Source organism: Candoia aspera, chromosome 8 (assembly GCF_035149785.1).
Source record: "Candoia aspera isolate rCanAsp1 chromosome 8, rCanAsp1.hap2, whole genome shotgun sequence".
NCBI classification, from domain to species: Eukaryota; Metazoa; Chordata; class Lepidosauria; order Squamata; family Boidae; genus Candoia; species Candoia aspera.
The window spans coordinates 654,710-669,181 of record NC_086160.1 but is presented as its reverse complement, the minus strand read 5'-3'; the positions used below and the strand labels follow the sequence as shown (position 1 = coordinate 669,181).

The 14,472-nt window shown below is 44.9% G+C and overlaps 1 protein-coding gene across 2 annotated transcripts in view; it reads right to left on the bottom strand.

The window, feature by feature from the left end:
• The window catches only part of HTT (huntingtin), a 188,566-nt gene that overhangs the window by 137,397 nt on the left and 36,697 nt on the right, over positions 1 to 14,472 (bottom strand). For both annotated transcript variants that reach the window (XM_063310834.1, XM_063310833.1), the window contains 8 exons: positions 12,365 to 12,480; positions 11,951 to 12,062; positions 10,304 to 10,444; positions 9,689 to 9,847; positions 9,511 to 9,599; positions 3,075 to 3,214; positions 2,908 to 2,971; positions 2,537 to 2,637 (listed from right to left, as the gene is read on the bottom strand). In XM_063310834.1, coding sequence (XP_063166904.1) covers positions 2,537 to 2,637; positions 2,908 to 2,971; positions 3,075 to 3,214; positions 9,511 to 9,599; positions 9,689 to 9,847; positions 10,304 to 10,444; positions 11,951 to 12,062; positions 12,365 to 12,480 — 922 coding nt within the window. The remainder of the gene's footprint in view (positions 1 to 2,536; positions 2,638 to 2,907; positions 2,972 to 3,074; positions 3,215 to 9,510; positions 9,600 to 9,688; positions 9,848 to 10,303; positions 10,445 to 11,950; positions 12,063 to 12,364; positions 12,481 to 14,472) is intronic.

Genomic DNA, 14,472 nt, shown 5'->3' with positions numbered 1-14,472 from the left:
GAGGAGGTTCCAACTTTAAATTGGTATGCTAAAGGATGCTAAGGGACAGATAGTAACCTATTTATTTATTTATGTATGTACTGTATGTATTTATATTTCGACTTTAGTCACCGCCCCTCTCACTCAATTCAAAGTGACTCAATTCAAAGAAGATCAAATGAATATGGAAGGAATCCAACTTCATCTATCAGAGTAGTGTCATTAGCATAGAACACATTATTGATTTTTCTTCCTCAAGTTTAAAACCAGTTTAAAACTAGCCAGTTTGGTCTAGTGGCTAAGGCTCCAGGCTACAAACCAGGAGCCTGAGAGTCCTAGTCCCGCCTTAGGCACGAAAGCCGGCTGGGTCACCTTGGGCCAGTCGCGCTCTCTCAGCCCAGCCCACCTCACAGGATGGCTGTTGTGGGGAAAATAGGAGGAGGAAGGAGTATTAGGGATGTTCGCCGCCTTGAGTTACATATAAAGTAATAAGGGCGGGATAAAAAAATCTAACAAACAAACAAACAAATAAAAAATCTAAAAAAAAACCCCGTTTATCTTCTTCCAATGCAGATTTTTTTCAATATATATTTCACATCTAGATTGAGTAAGTAAGGGGGGAGGATACAGTCTTGTCTTGCTCCTTCGCTGGCCTGGAGAACGTGTTTCGCCACGTTCTGTCCGTACTGTGGCTTCCTGAGCTATGTACAGGTTTTCCATGAGGACAATGAGATGTCCTGGGATTCCCATTTTCTTGAGCACAATTTTATTCCACGCAATCAAAGACCTTTCTATAATTAATAAATCACATAATGACTTATTTTTCTGTGTGTTTTATGCTTTTCTCACTTATCCAGCCTGTTTCAGCAGTAATGTCTCTTCAGTTACTGCTCTGATTTTTTTTTCTGTTTGTAAGATTGGGAAATAATTTATTTGCCCATCAAAGCCACAGATAAGAAAGGGAGAAAACAGTAAAGAGAAAGCTTTTTGAAAGGAAAAAAAGGAATAGAGAAGACTTTTTTTTTTAATGAAAAGATGTGAATCTAGAAAATGTAAGCAAATACAAACAGGGCAGTTAACCCATTTTCGGATGGCTTCCTCAACCCAACTGAGAGAGAAGATTGTGTGACAAAGAGTGAGAAAAAGAGAGAGGGAGGCAGACGGAGAACAAATCAGGACAGCTCCTGCTATATTTATTCCGTCCCTCCACAGTTCTCCTCACCACCAGTAAATGGCCTCAACAGTTTATCCTCAGCAAATGTTCCCCTGACCAGAGAAAAAGATGGCCGTTTCAGACTGAATTGAAAGACAGCAGTTTGCCCACCCGAGTTGTTCCCTTTACATTTAAATGAACGTTCATACAACCAACATTCCTCCAAGGTCCTTCAAGAGAAAGTAAGGATTGGCAGCATCCTTGTCCTAAGCCAAAGCCCTTGGGGCCCTTTTCCCAAGTCACCCAATGGAATACGTAGATGGTCCCACAACTTCTCAATTCCAACCAGAGCCCCAACCAAAGGCCAACCTCCTGGAGTTCCTTTCTCCTCCTCACAGCTCGGTTGATGTTTCTTCTCTCAATCAGGACCTGTACATTGTATATTCCTACAAGACTTCCACATACATTAAAGTCGTGGTCCTGATGGCCATCAGAAGCAACAGACAGAATAAGCTGAGGCTTAGGACTCAACTTTTCCTCACCTCTGAAAAGAGAGGTGGAAATGGGACACGTGACTCCAGAAGGGGTCGGTGAAGGACTGACATGCCCCAAGTTTGTTTCAGGGACCTCCCAGCCAGCATCCTCAAGATCCAACTTACAGAGATGCTAGACCATCTTCACATTTCCCTCACTTGGGAATATGGCTTTCTTCAGCTCTCTCAACTGTATCCTTTGACATGCTGAATCCCAGAATGCTGGGCAGCACTTTGACTTCCAGCTTGAAACATCAATCGCAACAAAGAATAAGTATTATTTTAATTTAGCCATTAATTGTCCTAACAGGCAGAAACCACGCTGAGACGAGGAGTAGGTCTCTAGTGTTTTATTACTGCTACATTAGACAGAAAATCCTAACAAACTGAAGAAGCGTGAGAAAACCCAGACAGATAAACCCCGAAAGTCGAGGCGGGTCTGTTCTGTGTCTCTTTGAATGGCTGCTCAACTCCTCCCTACTACGCATGCATTTTCCCCCCTGGATAGGGGCCCCCTCCTGCTCACCATCAGTGCTATGACAAATAATGCATTTAATTTCATTTTTTCTTATGGTGACGAGCAACTACTTTCACCCTTACCATTCAGCTTTTGCTGCAGAAGCACACCATGCTCTTAAATCCTTCTGTATATGAGGATATAAACTTTGCAGACAACTGTATTTTTTGTGTGCATGTAGATGTCCCTCCATGATAAATATTCAATACTAAAACCCTGCTTGTTGACAATTATTAATCCTAAAAAATATTTTCAATTCTGTATTAGATTTATATGCTGCCCTTCTATACAAAAAATAAGCACAGGGTCGAAATATAGTAAGAACAGGAAAAATAAGTTTCGCTGAATGAATACCTTACTAAGGCAGCAGCAGCCACACGCCTGACCCTGGGGTCTTCATCCCCCAGGAGTGAAATGACCACTTCCTTCAGAACACGATCCTGAAGTTTTAACAACTATTGGGAAAAAGGAGTTCATAGGCAGATCAGCAAAAGCTATTTTTAAGCAGCTTATCACTGTTAAAAAGACTGCACCTATAAATGTCAAAATGATAACATATTAAGTAAGCCACAAGTCCAGTGTTGTGTTCCATCTTAAAAGAATGCTATTCTTAGATAAACCTGGTTGGAAGAGGAGATCTCTTTAAGCTTATTAATAACTACTTTCTGTGATTTTGAGCAGCCATGAAACTAAGCATGCAGATCTGCAGCCAATTAGTTACTCACTCCAGCACACCGATGAGCTCCTCTGTGCAAGCTGCCGCCCCTCTCTTCCAAAAACCGGATCAACCTTAACAGCAAAGTAGAAGAAGGCACCGTGATGGTTAAGCATTACAGTAGATGTTAAGCTGTAACACAATTTGTTGGGGGAAAAGTAAAATAAGAATACTCACCGAAAATCTATTTCAGCGACAGTTTCCAACAGCTCAGTCCTAACCAGCCAGTAGGAGCTGTTCCTCAGGAGGAGGAGGTCAACCATTAACTGCAGCCCTAAGGGACTCCAGCTGCTATTGCACAAGGTCGTGATGCAGTGCTGAAAAGAGACGTGTTCAATTATTTTCAACAATACAGTGTAATAAATCTAAGATTAGTAAACTTGATTGAGGCTTGACACGTTAATATCTGCAGGACTGTTTGAATTTTGGAGAATTTTTCTATTATGCTAATTTATTGAAGTATGACTAATTCAAACTAAGCTGTTTATGCATTAGTGGCACAGAATAATTAAAAGCATCCCTAGCATATCCCAAGGAACCGGGATACTGATGTCTATCACACCAGGGCACCAGCATCACCTGAGCAGTTCTTGTGCCAGAATTTAATCTCAAGAGGATTCATTTGGGCAACCCGCACTGCACTTCCCAACATTCAGCAGCTCAGAGTACTGATTTTCAGCAGTGTGATTTTTGTGGCCTTTTAATCTCCTCTAACGTAACTAATGAGAGCCAGTTTGGTGTGGTGGTGAAGGCACCAGGCTAGAAACTGGGAGACTGGGAGTTCTAGTCCAGCCTTGGGCACAAAGCCAGCTGGGGGACCTTGGGCCAGTTGCTCTCTCTCAGCCTTAGGAAGCAGGCAATGGCAAAACCCTTCTGAAAAACCTTGCCAGGGAAACTGCAGGGACTTGTCCATGCAGTCTCTGAGAACTGGACACAATTGAATGTTACAGAGACAGAGACAGAGATAGGGATATATCTATATGCCATCATAATTATGTAAGATATGCACGCACATAAGCATATTAAAATTTCAAGATTGACACTAGCTGTTGAGCACCATTACTTTTATACCTTCACAAGCAATGGCATTTGCTTTTAAAAAGCCCCTGCTGTCATTTATCTATAGCTGGAGTACTGGAGTCTGACGCTGAGCCCCTGGGTGAGTCTAGGGCAACTTCATGTATGCGCCTAGATCATGAAGCAAACCAACTTCCTCAGCTGCAGTACCAACACCACGGACCACCGCAGTGGGGATCACAGGGCAAGGTGGTTGTGCCTAGAGGGCATAGGGAATGGCCCTGAAGGGCAAGAGAAACAGCCATTCCCAAGGCAATGGTCAGATAAGCAAGGCTTGAGCCCGGGCCATGAAAATAATTTGAGAAATCATCTCACACAAGCTCCTATTTAGTGCACTGGAAGACAAAATGAAGAAGGGGCGAAGCACATTCAGACTTGCAAGATTCTGTCACTACAGTTTTACAATAAAAGCAGTCCTAACTTACATGGCATTGGTTTCTTAGTCTGGTCTACCTTGCAGGGCTGACATTGTGTGAATGCCCAGATGGCCTTCTGAAGAATTACCCTCATAGGTGAACAACCAGTTCTCATTATTTGTGGCCTCCCTGAATCAGACATACGGAACAACAGAGAATCTTACCATACGGTAAGCTTTGACAAGGCCCAGGGAATTGCAGCTTGACCAAATACCTAAGCAGCAGCATTTGATAAAAGTAAATTGGCAAAACCACCCAGCCGCTTGGCATCCCCCTGGCAAAGGCAACAGATGTGGATGCTTCTCCCATCACTTGGTTCCTGAGAGGATATGGCCAAGCAATACTGCCCATAGCCTGGCATGCTGGGCCTGGGCAGAAACCCTACAGAGCACTTTCAATGGACGGCAAGACGAGGATGAATCGCCAAGCAATGAAGCCTCTGCTGCAGGAAGAAAGGGCAGCCGATGATGTCCTACATGACAAGCATCACTTTCAAGAGGAAAAAGGGACGACTGTGAACTTGGCAGGGAGCTAGTCCATACACCCAACTCAGCCTAACCTATTTAGCTTCATATGAACAAACAGTGGATGATTTCCTAGATGAATCCCAAACCTTCTGCACTCATAATGTACCTAATTGGAATGTCCCAAGTGCAGGACCTCCAGGTCCAGATCTAGTAGAATCTGCCCAAGGTCTCATTAAACGCAAAAACTAGCCAAAAGATGGTTTGACCTAAATTCCTGTCTGAAGTTTCTGCTTTGCAGTGGGCGATTTCAGCCCTGGTGGGAGCAAAGGTTCAAACTGTGACAGTAACATGTTGTGAAATCTCCCTTCCCCCATTGGGAAGGAGGATTGGTGAACCAAGAAAGTGACAAGAGTACAACTGGCTCAAATAAATTTTTAGGACTGTCCCAAACTTGCAAGCCTTTAAATGCTAGTTATGTTTATGTTTGGTTGTTTATGTTTAATCTGTTTTTAATCTGTATGCTATCAGAGTCAATGTTACACTGGGCAGCCTTATAAATTGAAATTATACAAACAAACAAATGAATAAATTTAACTGAACCAAATGCAAAAAAGTTAACTTAGGCAACAAAAATCAAAGGTATAAATACAGAATGGGGGATACTTGGTTTGGAAATAATACAGGCAGTCCTCACTTAATGTCCACTCGTTCAGTGACTTTTTGAAGTTTGAACTCCTCATAGTTGTGGAGGTCACAGCATCCCCAGTAACATGAGTGCAATTTGGCAACCAGCTCACAATTACGATGTCACAGAATCCCATGGTCACGTGATCGCCATTTGTGGCCTTCACTGCGGGCTCCCCACAAGCAAAGTCAATGGGGAAGCCAGCAGGAGATCGCAAATGGCAATCACACGGCCATGGGACACCACAACCATGTGGGATTCACCTACTGACGGCAACTGGGACTGCTGGAATTGCCATTGTAAGTCAGCATGGTCGTATGACGTAGCACCTTATGACCATGTCACTTAGCAATGGAGTTCCCAGTCCCAATTACCATTGGTAAGGGAGGACTACCTGTACTTGTGAAAAAGATCTTGGCATAATAGTTAATTACAAATTGAACATGAATACACAGTGTGATGTGACAAAAATAAGCAAATGTATTTTCAAATCACAAGAAGAGTTTCTTCTGCATTGGTCAGACTCTAGCTTGAGTACTGAGTCGAGTTCTGAGCATGGCGCTGTTAAAAAGGATCAAGAGAAACTGCAACAGGTTCAGAAAAGGGCAACAGGAATGATCAGGGGACTAGATATTAAATCCTGTCAAATTAAGTGTTTCCTCACGGAAGAAGAGACTGCTAGCAACATTGGATGGGAAGGGACTGAGGCTGGAACCCTTCGTTAATGTTCTAATCATCAGGATGATGAGTGAAATGCTTAAACATCCATGACTTTGAAGTGATCAACAAAACTGAAGTTCTCAGTGTCAACTGTGGCTGTATAACAGAACAGGTGTACTGGATGATCAAAAACTCAACCTTGAAGCAGAACAAATTTTCATTGATGGTCTAGTAAAGTACCCAAGTGAGGGCTCAAAAAAGAACTGGCACCAAGCAGAAACTCTTGCTAAAATAGACTGAAGCACTCGCAAGATAAACTTATGACTGATAGGCCCCATGAGCTCCCATAGGCTGGCATCAGTTAGGAAGGAATTGGAGGAGGAGGAGGAGGAGGAGGAGGAGGAGGCTCCTCTCAGAAATCTCCTAAGAGAGGGTAACCAGAAGGCAGGGTAAGTGCAGTACAGATAAAAACCTTCCTCTCCTCTACAGGAAGACTGAAAGGAAAAAAGGTCCCTTACCCCTTTCCCCTCCCTTTTTATTGCTATTATTCAATAGCTCAGTTCACATATAAAGGGGGAGAGGGAAGGACAGATTAAGTGTGATATGTGAAGCCACAGATGTGTGAGTCTGTGTTTAGCACCTTTTCAGAGGTGGGGGCCTTTAATCCAGGTAAACAGCTTATTAATCGAAAAGAATATTTGTAGCTCAGGGTTGAACTGGGGAGTCCTTGGTGCTCTCTGAGCCTGGTTGTTTTCTTGCAGATGTTTCATTGCCAGACTAGGCAACACCTTCAGTGCGAACAGGGAGAGGGCCTTGCTCTCCGCTTATATACCGTGGTTTGTCCAGCTTGTGCTGGTGGGGGTGTTGTTCTCTCCTTGGGAGTTCCTTGATTGAGCTGTTGTTTGCTGCTTGGTTGATTGACTTGAGTTAACAGTTCCTTGATTAAGGTATAAAGTACTTATATACTTTATTTATGGGACGCGGTGGCGCTGCGGGTTAAACCGCTGAGCTGTCGATCGGAAGGTCGGCGGTTCGAAACCGCGCGGCGGGGTGAGCTCCCGTTGCTCGTCCCAGCTTCTGCACACCAAGCAGTTCGAAAACATGCAAATGTGAGTAGATTAATTGGTACCGCTTCGGCGGGAAGGTAACGGCGTTCCGTGAGTCATGCTGGCCACATGACCCGGAAGTGTCCTATGGACAACGCCGGCTCCAAGGCTTTGAAACGGAGATGAGCACCGCCCCCTAGAGTCGGACACGACTGGACTTTACGTCAAGGGAAACCTTTACCTTTACCTATACTTTATTTATATATTTATATATACTTTATATTTACATCCATAGACCCAGCACTAGCGAAAGAATCCATGGCAGCAGTTCTACGCAACACACCCAACCTAATCAAATACACCAAGATAGAGATACCCAGAATCATGGACCTCATCGACCTCTGCCTCACTACCTACTTTCAGTTTGATGGACAAATATCCCAACAAATCAAAGGAACACCCATGGGATCACCACTCTTGGGACTCATAGCAGAGACTGTAATGCAGCATCTAGAAAGGATAGCAATCCCATGTATACAACCCAAAGTATGGATCTGGTATGTAGATGACAACTTCGTCATAATAAAAAAGGAACAACTGGAGGAAACACATGAAACCATCAACAACATCTTCAGTGGAATAAAATTCACAAGGGAAGAAGAAAACAACAACACGCTACCTTTTTGGACATCCTCATCAACCTTAACCCTAACCCTCATCAAGTGCTCCATTACAACAACCCAACCTCCCACAAGAAGAGCTGTGTAAGAACATTATTCAGATGAGCACTTACACACTGCAGCAACCCAGAACACCAGAGGAAGGAAAGGGATCATCTGTACAGCATCTTTCAGCAAAACGGATACCCGCTCAACTTTATCAAAAAGTGCCTGACCACCCAACCCACTACAACCCAACCAACTGAAGCTATGAAAAGGATAATACTGCCATAGATCAGAAACATCTCAGAAACTACCAACAACTCTTACATGCATGGCATCACCGTAACACACAAACCAACTAAAACTCTTCAAAACATCTTAAGTAACCCAAAAGACCCAGGAGCCCAGGAAGAAAAATCAGGAGTCATCTACAACATACAGTGCAAAGACTGTAACAGCCACTATGTAGGACAGGCAGGCAGAAGACCAGCAGAACACATCCACGAACACCAACTAGCAGTCAGAAGACACGATGAGAACTCCTTAATCTCACAACACATGGACAGACTTAACCATACTTTCAGCTGGGAAACTGTGAGCATCCTAAACCAAGCCAAATCCAAAACCACCAGAGAATTCCTGGAAGCCTGGCACTCAGACCAAGCAGCCATCAACAGACACATAGAGGTAAACAACATTTACATACCATTCAAAAGAGACAATAGAAAAGCCAAAAGACCAGTACACTCCCTTGCCAGCAAATCAACACCCAGATATGCAAAAATCAACACTAGGATTAACACCAGATGAACCATCAAACAGCACAATGCACCTGTAATGGTTGCCCAGCCCAAATACTCAGACTCACAAGAGGTTGCTAAATGAAATCTGATTTATTAGGGAACTTAGGACAAATACAGAGAAAGCTGAGAATGACAGAAAGCACGCCAAATACAAACTTAAAACCCTCGTTGCAAACGTAACCCCGCCTCCCTACCAGCAGAGCTGCCCGTCCCAGGTGCTGGCAACCGTCAGATCTCCTAGCCTGGGAAAGCAACCTTGAACACAGGAGATAACCCAAATACATTCCAAGTTCACAGCCAAGAGATAAACCAGTCCCAACAGGAACCGTCCTCCCGGCAAAGATGAAACACGCATCCAGCTAATGACATGCGAAACGTTACGATGTATCAAACACATTGAAACGGCGAACATGACAGCACCCTAATCAAGGAACTATTAACTCAGGCAATCAACCAAGCAGCAAACAACAGCCCAATCAAAGAACTCCCAAGGAGAGAACAACACCCCCACCAACACAAGCAGGGCAAGCCACGGTATATAAGCGGAGAGCAAGGCCCACTCCCTCTTCGCACTGAAGATGTTGCCTAGTCTGGCAATGAAGTGTCTGCAAGAAAATAACCAGGCTCAGAGAGCCCCAAGGACTCCACAAACAGCTTATTCTTATACCCTTTGAGACGGGGAAGATCCAGGGGGTTCCCTGAAAGTTCCTGGCCATTGCAGGACTCCTGGTAGCCATTTGGTGGGTCTCATGAAGAAATAACCACAATGTGTGACAGTTGGAAGATGTTTTGCCTACCCTCACAGCTATACAAGCCAGTTTGCAGGTAACTGAAGACTCGTCTTTCAGGGTCTTTTGTAGCAAGGAGATACACTCCACCAGGGTAACTGGGGGCAACAAAAGTAGAGGTAATGAATCCACTGAACCCTGTAAGGCACAAAATTCAGATCTTAACAAACAGCTCCACAAATTTTACCTGTTGATGCTTTTATGTTTTCTAGCCAATTTTCCACACTGAAGCAAGACTGAATGAGAATGGAATAAATAATGGTTCCACATAAAATGGCTGTTGTTCCTCTAATCTGGGGATCTCCATGATCAATATAATTCACAATGTCCTTCACATATTGCTCTTCTAGAAAAATAGATCAGGAATAGATAAAGAAAACCCTGCACAGAAAACCCTTTCTGTTTACTTTGTGCCACTGCCTGCAGTCGTCGGGAAAATCCACCCCCATTCTTCTAAAGGCACGTATCTGATAGCCTGTTTGCTACTCCTCTGATATGCAACTGCCATAGGAGAAACTGAGGTCCAGCACAAAACAAAATCCAAAATCCAAAGACTCCATGCTTGGGAGGAGCTTCGAAAATCTACTGAATGTTTATGACCAGTAAGGACAAACAGTATGTAAAATCTGAGGGCTGCAACGCCTGTGTCAATCCCCGTCCTCACTACCCAAAGCAGCCTTTATCTCCACTGGATGCCGAAGGAAAACAATGGGATCATTTTAAACAAATGTAAATAAATATAAGCGTTTTTTTAACACTCTCCCCCCTTCTCTATCTGTATAAGAATACACAAAAAACCTACCCCTTTCTTCTTTGATCGTTTCAGTGGGCATTTTGTACAGTTTGCTGAAGAAAGCTTCAGGGTGAAGGGCAACAGCTGCTCCCACACAGCTGAGGGCCAAGGCTTTCACACTGACTCTCACCTCTTTATCAGGCACCAGGGCTATCAAACATAAACAGAAAGTCATTCTGGTGTGTCATGTAAATTGGTTTTGGTCAATTGTTTTTCACTAAGAAAGCTCCATTCTGTAAGCTAGTCCCAAGTATCAGAAATTTTAAAACACGGTTTATTATTGGGTAATGATTAAGCACAAGAGCCAGTTTGGTGGAGTGGTGAAGGCACCAGGCTAGAAACCGGGAGACAGTGAGGTCTAGTCCCGCCTTGGGCACAAAGCCAGCTGGGTGACTTTGGGCAACTTGCCCTCTCTCAGGCCTAGGAGAAGCAGGCAAGGGCAAGCCACTTCCAAAAAACCTTGCCAAGAAATCTGCAGGGACTAGTCCAGGTAGTCTCTGAGAATCGGACATGACTGGATTAAAAAAAAAAAAAAGATTAAGCACAGCCGTGTCCCAGAAGCAGTTATGCCAGGACTAGAGATGAGCAAATCAGGAACCCCTTTTCAGAAACATGTTTCAGGACCCCCATGGCCTCCTTAATCCCTTGGTGGAAGGAGTATCTATCTGGGTGCCGGTCTCCATGACAGTTTCAAGATGTCCCGGCTGCAACTGCACAGTTTAGGGGTGGCTCCCAGTTGGGCACGCCACCAACAAAGCTCTTGAACATGCCAGGGATCATCAGCATCTTCCATTGTTGTAAAGATCCAGCATTATAAGATAGGACCATTTGGAGCTTGGCACAATTGTTTTAAAACCAACTGTGGCAGGATTCAGCGTCAAGCCCAGTTTAACAGTACAACCCTGCAGAACATTATTCCAACCCTGACCCTAACCCTGACCGTAACCCACTGAGTTTCCTGATTTAGCGTCAGCATATTCTCAAAAGCCTTACTTATTTTGGTTCTTAACTAGCCTAGGCATCATCAAGGAGGAAAGGTTTTTACAGGTTAATTCTTTCTCTACAGCAGCCTTTCTCAACCTTTTGACCCTGGAGGAACCCTTGAAATATTTTTCAGGCCTCAAAAGGGGAACCCCTGCACATTCAGGCTCAAATATAGGCCAGAAGTTACAAAACCATTTTATTTGTTTCATGGGTAGGCCTGTATAAATGCATTAACAGTGTTCTTAAACTAAAAACAAAGGATGAAACATGTCATGAGTACTGATGGCGAGCAGGAGGGGGCCCCTATCCAGGGGGGAAAACGCATGCGTAGTACTGAGGAATTAAGCAGCCATTCAAAGAGACACGGATCAGACCCGCCTTAACTTTTGGGGTTTATCTGTCTGGGTTTTTCCCATGCTTCTTCAGTTTGTTAGGATTCTGTTTTATGTAGCAGTAATAAACACTAGAGACCTACTCCTCGTCTCAGCGTGATTTCTGACTGTTAGGACAAAACTTACCTCTTTAGCGTGAAGTTGCCTGAATTTGAAATTATTTTTTAAATAAATGGTGATCTCCCAGGGAACCCCCAGTGACCTCTCGGGGAACCTGAGGGTGCCACGGAACCCTGGTTGAGAAACCCTACTCTACAGTGACCCCTTGTCTTCAACTTACCGCCTTTCTCTCCTGTAAGTAGAAAAGAAGCCGACAGAAGGCGAACACAGTGAACTAACGGAGCAGCAGTTCCATCCTTATAGCCCCCGATATCACCTTTAATTCTGGACAGCTGTCATTTAAAAAAATCCAATTATATTTTATGGCAGGAGATTAAAGTACACGAGCCCTCCAAAGAGCTCAGGCTACTAGACTGAAGGAGGGCCAAAGCATCACAATGTTCACACAGAAGATGCCCACCCTGGACTGCTGGTCTCACAGCCAAGGAAACTCTGGGAAGCTGCGAGGCCAGAGAGCTCTCTCGCCAGAAGGGGATCTCCACATCTGGCCAACCAAGGAGGCAGAGGAGCCACAGGGGAGTGGGTTCAAAGGTCAACCCCATGGGCCTCTTGCCTTCAACCATCAGGCTCTGACCTTATTTCCATGATCAGCAAGTTCAGTTTCTTCTTTAGGCAAAAACTTCTCCATGCTACTATTTGAAGGCTCCCTGCTGTGGCTCACGCCTTTCGCTAAATGAGATTGCTGAAGCTCTTTCCCCCCCAAAAAGAAAGGAAAAAAAAGCAATAAATGGGCCACTTAATATACATTTCAGATAAAAGAACCATATTTTAAATTTAGTAGCATTCCTGACTATGAGTGGTTTTGGCAAGAATGTAATAAGCAACTATTATCAGAGACATGGGGTACAATTTAGAATGATCCAGATTTAGTAAATCCACCCATTTTAGAAATGTTATTCTAGGCTTTTTAAACAGCCAAATCTAACAGGAGCAGAAATTAACATGTTTGCAGTTAGACAGCTTTCCTGAAGATAGCAAATGACTGATGTCTCAGCTTAGTGGCACCTTCACCTCTTCAAGAAATAATAGCTTGATAAGACACTAAGAACGATCACACGGCACGGACTAACCCCTAGATTTTTTTTTAACCTGATCTATGATTTCCACAAGACAGAGTAGGAGGAGAGCCATGCTAGTCTACGGTGGCAAACCATCAGGAGGAGCCTGGTAGCGCCTTTTCTCACGAATCAATTTTATTAAAGGGCAGAAGCTTTTGAGAGCTGCGTCTCCCTTCACCGGATGCAGAGAGTGGCTGGCCTGATGTAGGGTTTAAGTTGGGGGGCAGGTGGGGGGCAGGTGGGGGGAAGAGGGGGGAAGAGGGGGCAGCTATGCAGATGCAGGTTGCAGGTGGGACAGATTGCAAGGACCTTATCAGCTAGCCACTGCGGTGTGTTACAAACCCACTTGATGGGGCTGTTAAAAGTCCCTCTTTTCCAAAACAGTCTCTTTAAGGTCTGCCACAGAGAGTCCCGGAAGGTGGAAATCCCTGCGGGGAGGCTGTTCTACGGGGCAGGCGCTGCAACAGAGAAGGCGGGCCTCTGGGGTCCAGCAAGATGGCGCTGCTCCATGGAAGGGGCCTGGAGCACGCCCTGTTAGTTCTGACGGGGGAGCAAAAGCAGCATATATGCGTAACCTACGATCTTGAGATTAATTCAACAAATCCTTCTTTTGTATGTGAATGGGTTTCCTCAGAGAAGGTGCAGAAAGTGTTGATCACCAACTCCACTATGCTTAAGTACGATATGGATGAGGGGCTGTGGCAGAGACCCTGGCAGAGGGAAAGCTGGGGAGCTGACTAGCATGTAACAGAAAGCAAACCCCTGCCTCTTCAGGGTGTAAAGAACCCGGTGAAGTCCATCCTTCCCAGCCCCACGGGCGTTCAGGGATAGGGCTTAAAAACCAAAACAGACTTTTTGGAACCTAAGCAGTCCTAACAAGGAATGGTGCAAACCAACCTTCACGTAAGATGCCTAACTAAGGAGAACTGCTCTTCTGGCAGCAGCAGTCTGAGGTTGGTTCTCCTGCCCTCCTTCCAACAGCCCAGACAAGCCTTCCAGCCTCCGCTGGGCGTCCCTACGCAGCTCCTGGATCGGGGGCTCTTGGTCTCCCTGCCTTTCCTCTGACTCCCTGGCCGGAGGAATCAGACCTCTTCTCTGCCGGGGCGAGAAGCTGGGTCATGGCCAGGCACCCTAGAAGGGTGGGGGGATTCATGCGGGCCCGAGAAGGGGAACCCAGCAGATTCCTCGTCTCCGGTTTCCTCTTTGTGGGCATTTAACACCTCCCACCAGCTCTCCATCAGAGCAGCCTCGACGCTCAGCAGGCGCGGAGTCTGCCGACACGCATTCCCTGGGGCTGTGACTGGGTTTTCCCCTTACACATATGGCATGGGTTTGTTTACTCAGTAGTCCATTTTAGCTTGATATACATAAAATAGCCAAGTAGTGTTAACAAAGGCTATTATTTAAAGATATGAATACACTCTTAATTATATGCAAGGAAGTTATATACTGATAGTCCTAGCTTAGCAACCCTAATTGGGACCAGAATTTCCGTTGCTAAGAAAGCAGTCACTAGGCGAAACATCACATGACCACACCGCTTAGCGACGGCAGTTCCAGTAGTCCCGGTTGCGGTCATTAGGCCAGGACCTCATGCTTCTTCCACCCTGCCGTGCTCGCCCCC